The following is a 19,283-nucleotide window of genomic DNA, read 5'->3' as shown; positions in this document are numbered from 1 at the left end:
TGATCCTTTGAAGCCACTTGATTAAATCCACTATCAAGTTACACACATCATGGTAATTTTTCTTTTCCTGATTTGGAGTATAGGGTTAAGAAAAGAACAAATAAAATGGAAGAAAGATAAAAGAGCTTCTTCTATTACACTCTAATTTGATGTAACATTTTGAATTCTATGTAAGTTATAATACGACCAGCTTGGCTTCTCATTCTCTCATTCTTCCTTAAATATTTAAAATAAACATAGGGGGGCACGTGGGTGGCTCAGTCAGTTAAGCGTCTGCCTTTGGTTAAGGTCATAACCTTGGGGTCCTGGGATCAAGCCCCACATCAGAGTCTCTGCTCAGCAGAGAATCCTTTTCTCCCTCTCCTCTCCCCACTTATGCTGTCTCTCGCTCGCTCTCATATAAAATATTTTTTAAAAATTAAAAAAAATTAAAATAAACATACGGACCAAAGTCTTTTACTAGTTTTTGGTGTTTATGTTCACCACCACTGGCTAAAGACCACATTCTACTCTATTAAGTCATATTTAAGTATCAACATACCAGAACTACTTATAAAGAAAAGAAAATGAATGGACTTGCTTCATTTGGTACTAGGTTAAATTTTTCTGCACAAAGAAAACCTATCTCTCAAACTGAGTATATTAGAACTATGTCCCCCACCTCCTATCCACCACCTCTGCCATAGCTGAGTAAATGTGCAATGCCTCTATAACACCATAGTATCTCAATTTCTAATACAACACAACCATTTTTAAGAAGGTGAAAGGATGTAGAAATAATTTATAATACCAATGCCTTTATCAAAGAACTTAACATCTTATCTGCCTTCTTTCAGAAAGCCTAAAACCATGAATTCAAAAGGAAAAATTAAGTGGTTAAAAAGTTCCACTTTGTATTCCCTAATCCTCAGAGATATATAACAGGACACAACTTTAAATGGTACTTTTTAGTAATATAACAATATGATAGAGAATACTAAATACTTCTGGTAACAAAGGGGAGTTATTAATGAAATCTAGAGACTTGAAAGGCCTCCCATTATCCAGCAATCCAATATTTTCACCAACTTTCTCATCAAAACATTTAATAAGCAATTATCTAAAAAGTAAAACCGATTCATTTCTTTCTCCTTCTCTGGTAGAAGTCTGAATGGTTGGCTGAGTGGACCAAAGTTAAATAGCAGAAAGGAGAAAGGAAAGTAAAAACAAAGCAAAGCAAAACAAAAGAGAGAAAAACCGGACTGTATCAACTGGATAAATAACAACAATGAGCCGAAAAGTACTAACAATAACATATCCATTGAAAGTGATATGAGAACAGTTAGATTCAGGTCATATTCACTCTGTATGTTATGCATACATTTTTAAGTGGGATAGTAAGTCTAGAAGCAGAATACTTAGGATAATTCCTTATCATTTCTTCTTGCCCACAGATTCTAAAAGAAAAGCTTTTCCATGACAAACTTCCACTGGAAAATGCCTTTGGATAAAGGATCCAAAGAGATTCTCTTTTTTGGAACTTACATATCATAGTTTTGAGTGGACAGAGGACCTTTCCAAACAATACATTTCTTCTCCTATACTATCCCTTGCCTCCTCCTTTTTGTTTTACCTGAAAAACTTCTTCCTCTTCCTACAAGTCTCAGCTGAAATGTTACAACCTTTGGACAGACACATTTCCTAGGCTCTCATCCTGAGTTTGACTCCCATAGCATCTAGACTTCCTGTATCCCAGTAAAACATGCTGGATAATTTTATTCATGAAAATTCCAAGAGCTAGTCTCCTGCAAAGAACATATTCAGAATGTGGAGCCTCATGTGATAACAAGAAAAGGTTCCATATGATAACAAGGGTCACTGAGCATGAGCTTCAGCAGCCTGGAAGAATAGGAAAGAAGGATAAGGGTTTGTTCTTTGTGATTTATCAGTAAAACTCCTGGGCCAACTCTAGGGAAACTCAGCACAAAAATCTTATATTCTTTGATGTTTCTGGATGTAGATAGGGAGTGGTTTTTTTAAAAAAAAGATTTTATTTATTTATTCATGAGAGACACAGAAGGAGAGGCAGAGACACAGGCAGAGGGAGAAGCAGATCGAGTCTGATGTGGGACTCGATCCCAGAACCCCAGGATCATGGCCTGAGCCAAAGTCAGATGCTCAATCACTGAGCCACCCAGACTCCCCAGGCAGTGGTTTATTTATTTTGTTTTGTTATTGGGGTGTTAACAGACAGAGGCAAGAATCAAGGTAGCCCAGAGTTATTTGGGTTATATTTTTCAAAGATTTTATACCTAACCGTGAAAGACAATTGTTCTTTTTATTAAAATCATTCCTTTAGAACCGTGTTAAGAGTAGATTTGTACCTTGACTACTAGGCTGTTGGGCCAAAAGTTAAAGTTAAAGAAGGATGTATTAACTGGACATGATTCAAAGGATTAATAGAACTACTTTGGGTCCAAACTGGAATCAAACCACACAACGTGTTTTCATTACGTGTTTTCATTAAATTGAGGAAACCTAAGAAACCCATTTGGAAGGCTACAAAATACAAATGTGTTAAACTCATCTCTATAAACCACCAAGGTTTTAAAGAAGTGGATGTAGAGTGGAGGTCAAATTGGACTCTAAGCTACTCCTGCTCTACTCAGGTGCAATGGAGCTGGGGATTTGGCTAAGACTACGGGAATTGCAATCAAGCAAGCTTGTCTACCACTGGGAATGCTGCTTTGAGGGGAGTCAATAAAACACAGTTAAGAGCTTGGGCAAATTGTATGCTCTCTTTATTCTTTAATTTCTTCGTCTGCATAATAATAATAATAATAATAATTAACTTAAAATATCAAAGTAGCAGTTATAATAATATTTAATATATAAAATAGTATCAGGCATTTGGTAAGTCAAATGCTATTAACTTTCATTATCAATACTAGTGGTAATAGATACCACCAGAGAAATTTAAGGGGAGTATTATCCAAGGAACAAGAGGAAAAGATTCTGAATCAATTAGAATATATTACCAAAATAGTTCAGGGAAGAAGAGTCCCAGAGGCAAAGAAGAACCACTTTATGGGCATCCTTAGGGTCTGGAGTTGGAGATTATCTCATGGACTTAAAACTACCAGCACCAATTTCAGTAGCAGACTATCTGACTGATTTTCCTGCTGAAGAATAGCTAGGATTCACATACAGCATTCCTACTGATGTGGGGAACAAAGGAAATATAGGTAAAATTAAATTTCCTTAAAACCTCCAAGACACTGACAAATACTTCAGGCAAGCAGAGTTTGACATTCCTCCAGGAACTCCCAACTGCCTTAATGTTAATGCTTTGCTAGAGGGAAAAACAACCTTAGCTTGACAAAAGGTGAGCCTCCAGGATCCTGTGAGTCTTCTTTAGCATATGCAAATCCTTCTGGAAACTTTCCTGATCTGTACCTCCCCCAACTCCACAGTATAAAATTAACTGCTTCTCACGGTACCAAACATGGCAGCCCTTTCTGCCCATGGGTCCTGTCTCCTCCACCTTGGTTTAATAAAACCATCTTTTTGCACCAAAGACATCTCAAGTATTTTTCTTGGCTGTCGGCTCTGAACCCCAACATTTCCACATCACAATCAATGGATCAACAAATGGATCCATTGTGATCAATGGATCACAATCAATGGATCAATTGGAAACAAAATTCCAATTATGAGTCTAGATTGAGAGAACTTCTACAGAGAATCATCAGCTAATGGGCCATATAGTTCAAATGTTCCACTTAAGTCTCTATAGAAAATAATTTATTGCCAAGATTACTCTCAGATTTTACCACAATACAGAGTAGCTTATAAATTCTTCCTGTTGGTGAATGGCTACCAAGGAAAATGGTAGTGGTGAGAACAAGTCTACAAATAGTATGAATGAATCAGTATTAGATAACTAGAGTTTTTAAATGGAGGACATTTGGAGATCATTTCAGACTGTGATAGTCTAAGATTTCACCAAAAGGGGGCTATAGTCTGTGTCTTTACATTGGATTTAAATAATGCAAAAAGGATTGGAAGGATGGGGTTGTAGAAGGCCACCCAGTCAGATACTCAATGACATCAAAAGCTGGAAGGAAAAAAAGAATACACTGCAAAGATATTTGGAAAATAATGAGTTTGTTTTTCTGGAACAAACTTTAAGTAAAAGTGTAATGAGATAGAAGATTAGAGAAATAAGAAAGAACCAGCATGTTAAAAAGTGTTGTGTCTCTAGATAAGAAGTGTAGACTTTAATGATAAATGAGAGAAATTACTACAGATCTTAGGAAATTATTCTGACAGAAGCATGGATATGGGAAACAAATAACTGGAGACAAAAATGTTTAGAAATCTATTAATTTTACCTAGCCCTTCTACCAAAAGGTTCCTCCTATCAGAAATCCTATAATACTTTATCTAAGTCTCTTTTATTTTTTTTAATTTTTTAAAATTTTATTTATTTATTTATGAGAGACACACTGAGAGAAAGAGAGGCAGAGACATAGGCAGAGGGAGAAGCAGGCTCCCTACAAGGAGCCTGACGTGGGACTCGATCTTGGACCCTAAGATCATGTCCTGAGCCAAAGACAGACACTCAACTGCTGAGCCACCCAGGCATCCCTCTAAGTCTCTTTTATAGTCATTACTTCTATATATACCTTATTTTTATCTACTAGTGGCATGTTCAGACCATAAACTCTGGAGCCAGTCTCCCTGAGTCCAAATCCCAGTTGCACTAGGTCCTTAGTGCCTACCTGTGCCTCAGTTTCCTTGTTTGTAAAATGGAGATAAATAACAGAACCTGCTTCAAAGTGTTGTTAGGAGGATAAATCACGCAATATACATAAAGCATGTAGAATAATGCCTGGCACATAGTAAGTAGTATAGCTTTAGCTATTATCATTTTTAAAAGTCTTGAGGGCAGGATCTGTGTCAAAATCAACTTTGTACCTCCAAAAGTATTTAACACAGTAGTAAGTCCTGGATAATTGTTAAGAACAATGAAAAAGAATCTAAAGTAGCCACAGTGGGAATGTGACAGAAAAACTACAGGATTTAGCAAACTGAATAAAGACTGGAAAGGAGAAGGAAAATGCAGATACCCCTGAGATCAAACCTGCATGACTAACAATGAGATTAAGGGAAGTTCAGAAAAAGCTTTTTCTGAATGAAAGGGAGGTGCAGAATGTTTGGATTTAGACATCCTAAGGCTAAAGTGACAATGAGTCACAACAGCTTTGGGAGGTCTGAAATATTGGAGAGGAACAGAAGTATAGCCATATTTTGGAAGTCTGGTACATGAAAGCAAGAGCAGAAGAACTTTAAAGATAGATTTGTAATTGAGATTTTTCATTAATTAAGACTACCCTGGCAGCAAAGGCGGGGAAGAGTTCCAAGATGGTGGAGTAGTAGGGGAATCCTGAACTTGTCTTGTCTTTTGAATACAACTAGATCAACCTTCAACTACTTTGAACAATTAGGACGAGGACTGGAGGAATATGGAAACAATCTGCAGAGTTGCAGGGAGAGAATTTGGCAGAGGCAAGTTTCAGAGCCCTATATTGGAAGATTGGGAATCCGTGTGGCCGAGAAGAGGAGGAAGCCTGATTGGTGGAGCAAAGTCAGGAAGATGGAGAAGGTAGGAAAGATTGCAGTGGTTTGTAACTGATGAGGGACTAGTTGAGGGCAAAGAACAAACTCACGTTCTGCAACTATATAATCAGCCACCTTTCACAATCCCAGTATAGTAGCTCTTTCTGCCCATGAGTCCTGTCCCCAGGCTTTAATAAAACCACCATTTTTCACCAAAGACATCTCAAGAATTCTTCCTTGGTCGTTAGCTCTGGACTGCATCCCACAAAACCTCACCTACATTCCTAAACTACATTATAACCACACAATAAGCCATGGTGAGTGGATCCCTGGGTTGCTTAGGGAGAGACTGCTCCCCATCCTGGAAGGCATTTGGAGGAGCATATTTGTCCTGTCTAGAGACAAAGAAAGCCATTGAGTAGAGCTCAGCACAGGGTCAAGGGGAGAGCAGAGGGAGAAAACCTCTTAACTTTTCAGTGTGAGCCACAATAGGCTTAAACCTCTGTGCATGAACCAACTGGCCACTTTTCTGGGACTGACGGAGCAGAGTGCAAAGACCGGAGCAGATTGTGGATAACCTGGCTGTTGCTTTTTGCTATATGCCACAATCGATTCAAGCCTCTGTGATGGCTTTTCTGGAACAAAGGGGAGTAGAGGACTGAATCGAGTGCAGATGGCTGATAACCTGGCTCCAGCTTTTTGCTGAGTATTACAATAAACTCTAGCCTCTGCATGTGCACTGTGTGATGGCTTTTTGGGGACAGGATGGTGCTGGGCATGCCCTGGGCCTCCCGGTAAGGGACAGGAATGGGCGTGTACATTCTAGTCCCTTTAAAACTTGGAGTTTTGAATCCCAGCCACTGGCCAGAGATAAAATACAAGAAATCTATGGTTCTGAGTGTGCCAACAAGCTGGGTACAGACAGGTTAGGACAGGGAACTGACAAGGGCCCAAGTCACAGGAGATGGCTCACCTTTTTAAGAGGGCTTCCTGGGTAGCAGTTGCTGGGAGATCCACTCCTCAGGGACAAGAGTGAGAGGGAAGGCCATATTTAGCCTCCTTTACCACCCCTCTGCACTTCCATCCACCAGCACAGTCTGACTCCAGAGAGAAACATAGTGCCTCTAGTGGAGGCTGGAGCTCCCTACACTAAACCCCCTGACCTGGCAGGAGCATCTTTAGGAGAGGGCAAGTCAGCTTGTGAGCCAATATGGAAGGCCTCTCCCTGGGACGCCTGGGTGACTCAGCAGTTGAGCGTCTGCCTTCTGCTCAGGGTGTGATTCCAGGATCTGGGATCGAGTCCCACATCAGGCTCCCTGTGGGGATGCTGCTTCTCCCTCTGCCTGTATCTCTGCCTCTCTCTCTGTGTCTCTCATGAATAAATAAATAAAATCTTAAAAAAAAAGAAGGCTTCTCCCTCAGAAGACCAACACAAACCCCCACATCTACCAAGTCTACTGATTAAAGAAAGCTCAGCTTCCAGCTTAACTTCACAAACAAAATCAAAGCATACCTACTTAGAGGAACAAACATTTGCCACTACAAGTAAGGAGGAATTATGTAGAGAAAGGACCAGTGGGAAAAGAGCAGTCAAAACACAACAGCAGAGTGTACACAATATAAACCAGAATCACTCCCTGAAGATATTATTGTTATTGATATTATTATAGTTGATTTTGCTGGGTTTTCTTTTCTTTTCTTTTCTTTTCTTTTCTTTTCTTTTCTTTTCTTTCTTTTCTTTTCTTTCTCTTTCCTCCTTTCTTTTCTGGACAAATTGACTAGATTGAGAAATTCACAGTGAAAGAAATTTCACAGAAAAGAAATATTGTTAAAATGTCAATTCTACCCAGTGGTAGTAGTCTGCCATAGATTTGATCAATATGGATATAAGTAAGATGTCAGAACTAGAATTCAAAGCAATGATTATAAAGATATTAGCTGACCTTGAAAAAAAGCATAAAAGCCACTACAGAATCCCTTACTGCAGAAATAAAAGAACCAAAAACCAATAAGGCTGAAAAAAAAAATGCTATTACTGAGATTGCAGTAAAAAACAGAGGCTCTAACTGCTAGGGTAAAATGAGGTAGAAGAGAGGGTCAGTGATTTAAAAGACAAAATGATGGAAAGTAACAAAGCTGAGAAAAAGAGAAAAACAACTACTTGATCATGAGGAGAGACTTTGAGAGACCAATGATGCCATAAAACATAATAATATTTGAATTATAGGGATGCCAGAAGAGGAAGAAAGGGGGAGCAGGTTTATTTGAGTAGATTTGAACAAATTCTAACTGAGAACTTCCCTAATTTGAGGAAGGAAATAAGCAAGCATTTAAGTCCAGGAGGCACAGAGAATCCCCATCAAAATCAATAAAAATAGGTCAACACCCCAACATCTAATAGTGAAGCTTGCATATTTTAGAAATAAAGAGAAAATCTTGAAAGTAACTCCAGACAAGAAGTCCTTAATCTAGGAAACATAAGGCCAGCAGCAGACCTGTCCACAGAGACTAGGCAGGCCAGAAAGAACTAATATGATATATTCAAGGTGCTATATAAGAAAAATATGCAGCCACGAATACTTTATCTGGCAAGGCTGTCATTCAGAATGTTAGGAGAGATAAAGAGCTTCCAGGACAAACAGAAACTAAAAGAATTTGTGATCATTAAACCAGCCCTGCAAGAAATACTAAAGGGAATCCTTTGAGCAAAAAGAGAGCCCAAGAGTAACAAAGACCAGAAACGAACAGAGACAACATACAGAAACAGTGACTTCATAGGTAATACAATGGCACTAAATTCATGTCTTTCAGTAATTACTCTGAATGGAAATGAACTAAATGCTCCAATCAAAAGATACAGAATATCAGACTGGATTTTAAAAAAGAAGAAGAACAAGACCCATCGATATGCTGTCTATAAGAGACTCATTTTAGACACAAAGACACCTCAGATTGAAAGTGAAGGGGTGGAGAACCATTTATCATGTTAATGGACATTGAAAGAAAGCTGGGGTGGCAATTTTTATATTAGAAAAATTAAATTTTAAACCAAAGACTGTAATAAGAGATGAAGAAGGACACTATAACATAATTTAAAATTATATCATAATCTTATTGTATATCCAACAAGAAAATCTAACAATTGTAAATATTCATGCCCCTAACTTGGAAGCAGTCAATTATATAAACCAACTAATAACAAGTTAAAGAAACACATTGATGATAATAATACAATAATAGTAGGGGACTTTAACACCCATTCACAACAGTGGACAGGTCATCTAAGCAGAAAGTCAATAAAGAAAAAGTGCTTTGAAGGACACACTGGATCAAATGGACTTCACAGATACATCAAAGCATTTCATCCTAAAGCAATAGGATATACATTCTTCTCAAGTGCATATGGAACATACATTCTCCAGAATAGGTCACATACTGGGTCACAAATCAGGTCTCAATCAGTACCAAAAGACTGGGATTATTCCCTGCCTATTCTCAGACCACATGCTTTAAAACTTGAACCCAATCACAAGAGAAAATTTGAAAGGAACACAAATACATGGAGGTTAAAAAGCATCCTACTAAAGAATGAATGGGTCAACCAGGAAATTAAAGAAGAATTTAAAAAATTCATGGAAGCAAATGAAAATGAAAACAAAACAGTTCAGAAACTTTGGGATGTAGCAAAGGCTGTCCTAAGAGGGAAGAACATAGCAATACAGGCCTGTCTCAAATATACAAACTAACCTTACACCTAAAGGAACTGGAAAAAGAACGGCAAATAAAGCCTAAACCCAATAGGAGAAGAGAAATAATAAATATTAGAGCAGAAATCAATCAAATAGAAACTAAAAGAATAGTAGAATAGATGAACAAAACCAGGAACCAGTTCTTTGAAAGAATTAATAAGACCAATAAATCCCTAGCCAGACTTATCAAAAAGAGAAGAGAAAGGGCCCAAATTAATAAAATCACAAATGAAAAAATAAATAAATAAAATAAAATAAAATAAAATCACAAATGAAAGAGGAGAGATAACAACCATCACTGAAGAAATACAGACAATTATAAGAACATATTATGAGCAACTATACGCCAACAAATTAGGCAATCTGGAAGAAAGGATGCATTGCTAGAACCATATAAACTACCAAAATTGAATCAGGAAGAAATAGAAAACCTGAACAGACTCATAACCACCAAGGAAATTGAAGCAGCAATCAAAAATCTCTCAACAAACAAGAGTCCAGGGCCAGATGGCTTTCCAGGAGAATTATACCAAACATTTAAAGAAGAATTAATAGCTATTCTTCTGAAGCTGTTTCAAAAAAAACAGAAGTGGAAGGAAAACTTCCAAACTCATTCTATAAGTCCAGCAATACCTTGATCCCCAACCAGACAAAGACTCCACCAAAAAGGAGAATTACAGACCAACATCCCTGATGAACATGGATGCCAAAATTCTCAATACTAGTCAATAGGATCCAACAGTATATTAAAAGGATTATTCACCACAACCAAGTGGGATTTATTCCTGGGCTGCAAGGATGGTTTAATATCCACATATCAATAAATGTGATACACCACATTAATAAAAGAAAGGATAAGAACCATATGACCCTCTCAATAGATACAGGAAAAACGTGTGACACAATACAGCATCCTACTTGATTAAAATTCTCCGCAGGGTAGGAATAGAGGGAACATACCTCAATATCATAAAAGCCATCTGTGAATGGCTTTTTCTCCATTGCAAATAGGGGAAACATAGTGAGCTTTTTCCCTAAGGTCAGGAACATGACAGGGATGTCCATTCTCACTACTGTTGTTAAACATAGTACTAGGATTCCTAGACTCAGCAATCAGACAACAAAAAAGAAATAAAGGCAACGAAATCGGCAAGGAAGAAGTCAAAGTCTCACTTTTTGCAGATGACACAATACTCTATGGGGAAAATCCGAAAGACTCCAACCCCAAAATTTCTAGAACAGGAATTCGGCAAAGTGGCAGGATATAAAATCAAAGTACAGAAATAAGTTGCATTTCTATATACTAACAATGAGACAGAAGAGAAATTAAGGAATTGATCCCATTTACAACTGCATCAAAATCCGTAAGATACCTAGGAATAAACCTAACCAAAGAGATAAAGGATCTGTACTCTGAAAATTATAAAATACTTATGAAAGAAATTGAGGAGGACCCAAAGAAATGGAAAAATGTTCCATGATCATGAAATGGAAGAACAAATATTGTTAAAATGTCTATGCTACCCAGAGCAATCTATACATTCAATGCAATCCCTATCAAAATACCATCAATATTTTTCACAGAGCTGAAACAAATAATCCTAAAATTTGTATGGAACAGAAAAGACCCCCACAGCTAAAGGAATGTTGAAAAAGAAACCCAAAACTGGTGTCATCACAATTCCAGATTTCAAGTTATATTACAAAGCTGTGATCATCAAGACAGTATGGTATTGGCACACACACACACACACACACACACACACACACAAACAGACAAAATAGATCAATGGAACAGAACAAAGAACCCAGAAATGGACCCTCAACTCTATGGTCAACTATAGACCATAGAGTTTGTTCTTCAACAAAGCAGGGAAGAATATCCATTGGAAAAAAAGGCAGATTCTTTAACAAATGATGTTGGGAAAATTGGACAGCCACATGCAAAAGAGTGAAGCTGGGTGATGTTATTACACCACACACAAAAATAAACTAAAAATGGATGAAAGACCTAAACATGAGACAAGACTAAAGGAGAACACAGCAGCAATCTCTTTGAGCGACAGCAACTTCTTTGCAAGACACATCTCCAAAGGCAAGGGGAACAAAGGCAAAAATGAACTATTGGGACTTCATCAAGATAAAAAAGCTTTTGCAGAGCAAAGGAAACAGTTGACAAAACCAAAAGACAACTGACTGAATGGGAGAGGATATTTGCAAATGTCTTATCAGATGAAGGGCTAGTATCTAAAATCTATAACAAACTTATCAAACTCAACATCCACAGAAAAATCCATTCAAGAAAGTGGCAGAAGACCCGAACAGACATTTCTCCAAAGAAGACATATAGATGGTCAACAGACAGCTGAAAAAATGTTCCATATCACTCAGCATCAGTAGATAACAAATCAAAATCACAATGAGATACCACCTCACACAAGTCAGGATGGCTACAACTAACAGGTCAGGAAACAAAAGATGTTGGTGAGGATATGGAGAAACAGGAACCCTTTTATACTGCTGGTGGGAAGCTGGTACAGCCACTATGAAAAACAGTATGGAGGTTCCTCAGAAAGAGCTATTCTATGACTCAGCAATTGCACTACTAGATATTTACCCAAAAGATAGAATAGAAATGCAGTGATCCGAAGGGGCACTTGCACCATATTATATAAATAAAACAGCAATGTCCACAATAGCCAAACTATGGAAAGAGCCCAGGTGTTCATCAACAGATGAATGAATAAAGATGTGGTATATGTGTGTGTATATACACATAATATATATATAATGAAATACTATTCAGCCATCAGAGAAAATGAAATCTTGCCATTTGCAATGACATGGATGGAACTATAGAGTATTATGCTAAATGAAGTAAGTCAATCAGAGAGAGAAAAATATCTTATGATTTCACTCATATGTGGAATTTAACACACAAAACAGAGTATCATAGGGGAAGGGAGGGAAAAATAAAATAAGACACTGAAGGTTGCTGGAGGGAGGGGATAGTGGGATGGAGTATCTGGGTAATGGGCATCAAGGAGAGCACTTGATGCAAAGAGCACTGTGTATTATAGGCAACTGATAAATCACTGAACTCCACCTCTAAAACTAATAATACAGTATGGGTTAATTAATTGAATTTTTAAAAGTTAAATTCAATCAAACACAACCTTCTCTCCACTGAATACAAATTAGTCAGATATTGTGTTCATATTCATTATCTCATCTAAATCAGTTTAACTGCTATAAATTATAGCCAAATTAAAAAAAAACTATATGCAGTAAAGAAATCCTTATTTTAACAGATCATTACAGAAACTGAACCATTTTATTGGGCTTCTATATAACCAAATAATAAAATGTTAAAAGTAACAATAATAAGAAGTAACGTAGAACTTACCCTGAATCACAGAAACAGTTCCACAGTCCTTGGCCATGACTCCAGAGTAAGCGATTAAAAACCCGGTTGAAAATTCGATATAAACTTACTTCCTCAGCATCAGGTACCTTCCAGATGCGTGGAAGAATTGTTCGAATACTTGTTTTTACTATGTCCAAAACCTAGTGGAAAAACCAAAGTTATTTCAAGATCTAGGTCTATAAGTGTGTGTCTGAAATTCAAAGATGAATATATGTAAATCAAAGATACATACACATACTCATTCACTGAATAATAGCACACAGTAAAAATCCCCAGATATAGGTCCAAGCATTTATGAAACTCTGATGTATGACATAGGTAGTAAGTTAGACCATTGGAGTAAGAAGAGATTAAGTTGAAAATTTAAATTTAAGTTAAATTAGTAAATGGAGACCAAAAAAAATAATGAGTTTTATTTAGAAAATAAAGTTGAATTCTCCTTCACTCAATTAACAAAAATCAACTGCAGAGGGATTGGGGCCTTAAGTTTAAAAAATAAAACATTAAATATCTTAGTGAAAAGTACCGGTGAATATCTTTTAGTCCTTAGGTTAGAAAAAGATTATTTTAAGTCACAAAAAAGTATGAACCATAAAACATTATTAATAGATTGATTATACTGAAATTAAGAACTTCTAGACACCAAAAGATACCTTAATAAGGAAAATAAAAGATCAAATTAAAAAATGGGAAAAAACTCAGTGGTTAAGCATCTGCCTTTGGCTCAGGGTCTGATCCTGGAATCTCCAGATTGAGTCCCACATGAGGCTCTCTGCATGGAGCCTGCTTCTCCCTCTGCCTATGTGTCTGCCTCTCTCTCTCTCTCTCTCTCTCTCTCTGTGTCTCTCATGAATAAATAAATTTAGAAAAAAATAAAAATAAAAAAACCATGTATCTCCAACAAAAGATTAATATCAGAAATACATAATGAACATCTGACAAATTGTTGACACAAACACCAACAACTTAGAAAAAAAACAGACAAAAATATATAAAACTGGAATTTCACAAAAGTGAAAATGTTTGCCCAATACACATAAAAATAAATATTAAAACTATGATAAGATATCATTTTATGCCATTTAACTGACAAAAATTCAAAGTCTAACAATACCAAGTGCTAGAGAGCTAGGGATATGCAAGGTCTCCTAGACATTATTAGTGGGAGTCCCAAATGGTAAAGTCACTCAAAAATAGCTTGGCATTACCTCCTAAAGTTAAAAATTCATATACCTTATAACCTAGCAATATTATTGCTAAGAGAAACTCTCTCAGGGGTTAAAAACAAGAGGCATGTATAAGAATGTTCTAACAGCTGTTCACAATTACACCTGGAAACAACCTAGTTGTCCTTCAGTGGGAAAGTGAAAAAATCAACTGGTACACTCATTCCCTTGAACTATTACATAGTAACCAAAATGAATGAAATACAGCAACACACAAAACACAGAACACCTTAGTAATATAATAGTAAATTTCTAAAAATGAAAACCTGAAATTATATACAGTATGAAACTCTTTTAAGAGAAGTAAAAACAACTAAATATTAAAAATACATGTGGGGAATAAACACAGACATAATAATTTATAAAGAAAGAAAGGAACTGGTGAACCCTGAATTCAAGAAAATGGCTACTTGAGACATGGAAAGGATGACCAGGGGGATGGAGGAGAGTCATTTGATTAGATAATAATAGATCATTGCCAGGAATATAGCTTTTGTTTTGGGTGTTGGGGGTCACATATGGTAAAATTAACCTTAAAAACACTAAATAAGAGCAGGCCAAAGACATACCAATAATGAGAGAGTACCATGAAATAAGGACTATGATTAAACTAATTCAAAACAACTGAAATCCTAGAGGTTTTTTAAAAAAATTATAAACCCAAAAAGTGATTTCGTTCAATTCACATGTATTTAACACTTATGTAGGTATTTCCAATGAAATCTTTTTTAAAGTTTATTTTTATTTATTTATTTATTTATTTATTTATTTATTTATTTGAGAGACACACAGAGAGAGAGGCAGAGATGCTGGCAGTGAGAGAAGCAGGGAGCCCGATGTGGGACTTGATCCCGAACTCCAGGATCACGCCCTGGGCTGAAGGCAGACGCTCAACCACTGAGCCACCCAGGTGTCCCCCAGTGAAAACTCTTTAAAAAAAAAAAAGTAAGCACCAACAAATATAGTTATTCAAATTTCAATACACGAAAGTAGATTTTTACTTTTTTAAATTTTTTTTTCAATTTTTGTTTTTTTTAAAGCAATCTCTACATCCAACGTGGGGCCCAACTCACAACCCTGAGAGTTGCATGCTCTACCAACTGAGCCAGTGAGGTGCCCCAGGTTTTTACTTTTTATTTTATGTATCTCATTGAAGGAACTGCCTGTAAATATGTGAGTGAGTGGTGAGAAGGGAAAGAAGCTTGCAACTATAAAGGCTGAAGGAAGATAGAATTTCTCTCAATTGGCACAAATATATAGAGACTTGGAAGCAGATAAAAAGAAGAATTTAATTCGTCTGTCTTTAAAACAGCCATCTTTTAAAAAGTGATACTAGTTATCCTCTGAAGAGGTAAATGTAGAATAAACATCTGTTTAAAACCAATTCAGTAAAAAATTTTCAAAATAACATTCTATTTAGAGAAGAATGTCAGCTCCAGCTTCTCATGATGAATGGTGTGAGTAGCCTCAGGCCTTCCCCTCCTGTTCCTGCTTCCTTCATCCTGAAGTGGGAACAGTACAGCAACTCCCACTGCAGGTCAGGGGCCTGTCAGATGAGGAGGCAGAGAATAAGGAGAGAAACTGCAATCTGTAATAAAGCCACTTGGGAAAAAAATTATCCTGGAAAGGCTTGTTACTACAGATAACAAATGCTTAAGCATTAACAGGACACTTTTTTTAACTCTAATATGAATTATTCATAATAATGCTGTTAGGTCTATTAGACATGAATTCGTACCTTTTATTTTTTACAATTTTCATTTAATCTATTAGTTTAACTCTGTTTTTTCAAGTAGAAAGCAGTACTCATGACTGATGTGATAGAAGAATCCACACTAGCAGTAAATGATAAATTTAAGTCATTTCTCAATTTTCATTTCTACCTTCTATGTATAATGAATAATAATAGGCCAAAAGTTAAAATGTAGAGAAAAGGTAAAAAGTAGCCATGTTAACATTATTTTCATATTCTACTATTTTTTTTAAAGATTTCTTAATTTGGAGAAGGGAGAGGAACAGGGAGGTGAAAAGCACTCCCCCCCCCCCCCCGGATGCAAAGCCCCACACATGATCCTGCGATCGTGACCTGAGCCAAAATCATAGTCAGATGTGTTATCCATTGTGCCACTGGCCCCCTTCTTGAGCCAAAATCAAAGAGTCTTCCACTCAGTCGACAGAGCCACCCAGGTGCCTCTTTCATATTCTATTATTAAATAATTATTCAACTTTACAGCTTTTGAGATGATAGGTTATTTATTTTTTTGAATACAGTTTGTGGAAAAATGCTTATGATGAGCAAGAACAAAAGAGAAGGGCAACTAACAGGCATCGCCTGCCTGCTCTATACCAAGCACCGTACTAGGTACATTCCTTAGTAGGGACTCTCTTGGCCACTATTCTGCACATGTTTTATTCTTAGTTTAAAGGGAATTTTCAAAACATGACGGTCTAATATTCTAGCCCACACATGACTAAAAGCAACTTCTGAAAGTGGCCAGGGTGTTAGAGGTGGAGAATGCTTCTGCTCTACTCCTAAGGTTTCCTCCAACATGAAGAGATGAACAAAATATCCTAGGCCTCTTGTAACGCAACAGCATTTCTACCTTAGTGATTTCCCAGAATCGTGAGACTAGCATGGTCTAGGCCACCCAGAAACTTGCCCCTTCTTTCCTGAGCAGCTCACGGGAAGCACACATTGTCCTTTGCTGCTCTTTGCCTTCAATTTTAAAGGAGGCAAGCGCCCTGGCCTTGAGGAAAGGAATGAGTTAGAAAGAACTATAATTAGGAGGGCATGAGGGCATGCAAACCAAGGGCCACAAGAACCTGAATCCCTCATCTCCACTCTGAGCATTCACATACACTCTTTCCTCTGCTTGGGACAGTCTTCTACCTATTCACCTGGTGAACCTACTCACGGTGACCTTTACCTGCCATTGACCTATGATCCCTTCATCCTTTGTTTTTCCCCTATTAATAATTAGCTTCCTTTATTTTAATTTCCTGTTTAATATAGACTGTTATCTACATAAAGGAAGGCATTATGCCCATAAAAAACTTATGTACCCAAGGCTCAAGACAGGTCTAGCACTCAGCAGGTGTTTTATCTTAGTGAAACTGTTCCTTACAGCAAGGTGAAACCTATGCAAACGAGGTAAAAATCAGAGCTAACACTTACTGAGGGCGTCCTATAGACCTCCCTGTGGACCAGGGACTATTCTAAATACTTTTATATATAGCAATCCATTTAACCCTCAGAACAAAAACATAAGGTAGATACAAATTGGTCTACAGTTCGTTTCAAAAAATCTTGAGGCTATATTCCACAATCACACACATTACTATTTCTGCAGGAAAATATGTGACTATTCAAACCAAGAGACAAGACAGAAATAACACATAAATTCCTGTCAGGTCGCTGTCACCAAAAGAATTCAGGTAGGTTAGGTTTTGCTGCCTAGTGGTTATGAAAATTTTTAGGTTTTGAGGACATTTCTGGATCTCATTTTATGGATGGGAAAACTCAAGCATGGAGCAGATAAGTATCTTTGCCAAGATTACACAGCTAGTAAATAGATTACACAGCTATGTAGACAGATCTATGCTCCTAAGCACTACCCAACACTGCCTCCAAATTAATTTGACCTGTCCAAGTGTCAATAGCAAACCCTAGAAAAGAATCAAATTGTCACTTCTTAGATTCAGATTTGCCTCTACTCAAGTAATACTTGGGAAAATGGATGGGATCACTGTGTATAAGCAAGACTGCCGGGCAGTCTGGGTGGCTCCGTGGTTTAGCGCCACCTTCGGCCCAGGGCCTGATCCTGGAGACCCGGGATGGAGTCCCACATGGGGCTCTCTGCATGGAGCCTGCTTCTTCCTCTGCCTGTGTCTCTGACTCTCTCTGTGTGTCTCTCATGAATAAATAAATAAAATCATTTTAAAAAAAGACTGCCCAGGCACCCCCTCCATCAGGGCCATGGCAAAGGGTCTTATCTGCTTAAAAGGCTATACAGGGCAGCCCCGGTGGCTCAACGGTTTAGCGCCTGCCTTTGGTCCAGGGTGTGATCCTGGGGTCCCGGGATTGTGTCCCACATCAGGCTCCCTGCATGGAGCCTGCTTCTCCCTCTGCCTGTGTCTCTGCCTCTCTCTCTCTCTCTCTCTCTCATGAATAAATAAATAAAATCTTTAAAAAAAAAGGCTATACATGGGGCTATAGAAGGCTATAGATGGGGAGACAGGGACTGTATCTTTAGCAAAACATCCACTGAATAATTTTAGTAAGGCAGAGAACAGACAGGTAAAGAACCAGATTGGAAAGAGGTAAATTAATGCCAGTTCGTTTGTAATGCTCTTTTGGATATCCAGGTGCTTTGGGGTTAGAACAAAATGGATGGAAGATGAATAATTTGTGAAACACAAAAAAAAAATGGTCAGCACAGTGCCCTTCAGGTTTATCTGTGGACTCAAGTGAGGGTAAGTTATAGAATACAAGTATCCATTTCCTGACACTGTGACTTTTAAAAGCATCCTGAGCCAACATTAAGCTCTCCGAGGGAAAAATAAATGGGAGATTCGGTCAATGAAAACATTAATAAAATGAAAAGAGTTGTCTTTCCCATATGAAATATAGCATGTTTGAAAGCATAAAGTACACAAATTCATATTTTGCAAGAATATACAGATGTTGAATGACAAACTGCTCCATATGGCTGAACAGTTGGTTCTAAATTAAAATAATGGCATGAGGTGAGGGCGGTTTAGAAATAACATTAAAATCACTACATGCTGTACTAATGATGCATGCAGCAGCCATGGCTATAGGGTAAAGGCATTTTTGCTGATGCAAAACGAACAGCTCTGTGCAGCATCTATGTCAGCCCAAATGAAAAAGAGACAGAAAATAATAACATCAAAATGTATGTAGAAGCAACTAGAGTAGGTATTAAAAAGAAATTGCTATTTAGAGAAGAAACACTTGATAAACAAAGATCTCTTAGAACCCCCAAATAAATGCAAATATAGCATAAGCTTTACATCACTATGAATTTCTCTTCATCCTCCAATCTTGGGTTATGCCTAGATATCACATCAGAGAATAAGCTTTTCAGAAAATTTGGCATTCTTCACAGCCCACCAACACTGCAGTATTTTCATACTTCACATATATTCCTTATAAATTATATAAAGCAGCTACATTCTTGGCAGAAAACTACATTATGCAAGTGTGGAGTTACCACAACATGATATTAAATAGGATTAGCTATTTCCATTTTCACCTGG

The 19,283-nt window shown here is 37.3% G+C and overlaps 1 protein-coding gene across 1 annotated transcript in view; it reads right to left on the bottom strand.

The window, feature by feature from the left end:
• The window catches only part of TTLL7 (tubulin tyrosine ligase like 7), a 140,214-nt gene that overhangs the window by 17,940 nt on the left and 102,991 nt on the right, over positions 1-19,283 (bottom strand). The window contains exon 19 of the mRNA XM_041749648.1: positions 12,757-12,917. Coding sequence (XP_041605582.1) covers positions 12,757-12,917 — 161 coding nt within the window. The remainder of the gene's footprint in view (positions 1-12,756; positions 12,918-19,283) is intronic.

Source organism: Vulpes lagopus, chromosome 3 (assembly GCF_018345385.1).
Source record: "Vulpes lagopus strain Blue_001 chromosome 3, ASM1834538v1, whole genome shotgun sequence".
NCBI lineage: Eukaryota > Metazoa > Chordata > Mammalia > Carnivora > Canidae > Vulpes > Vulpes lagopus.
This window is presented reverse-complemented; position numbering and strand designations above follow the sequence as displayed.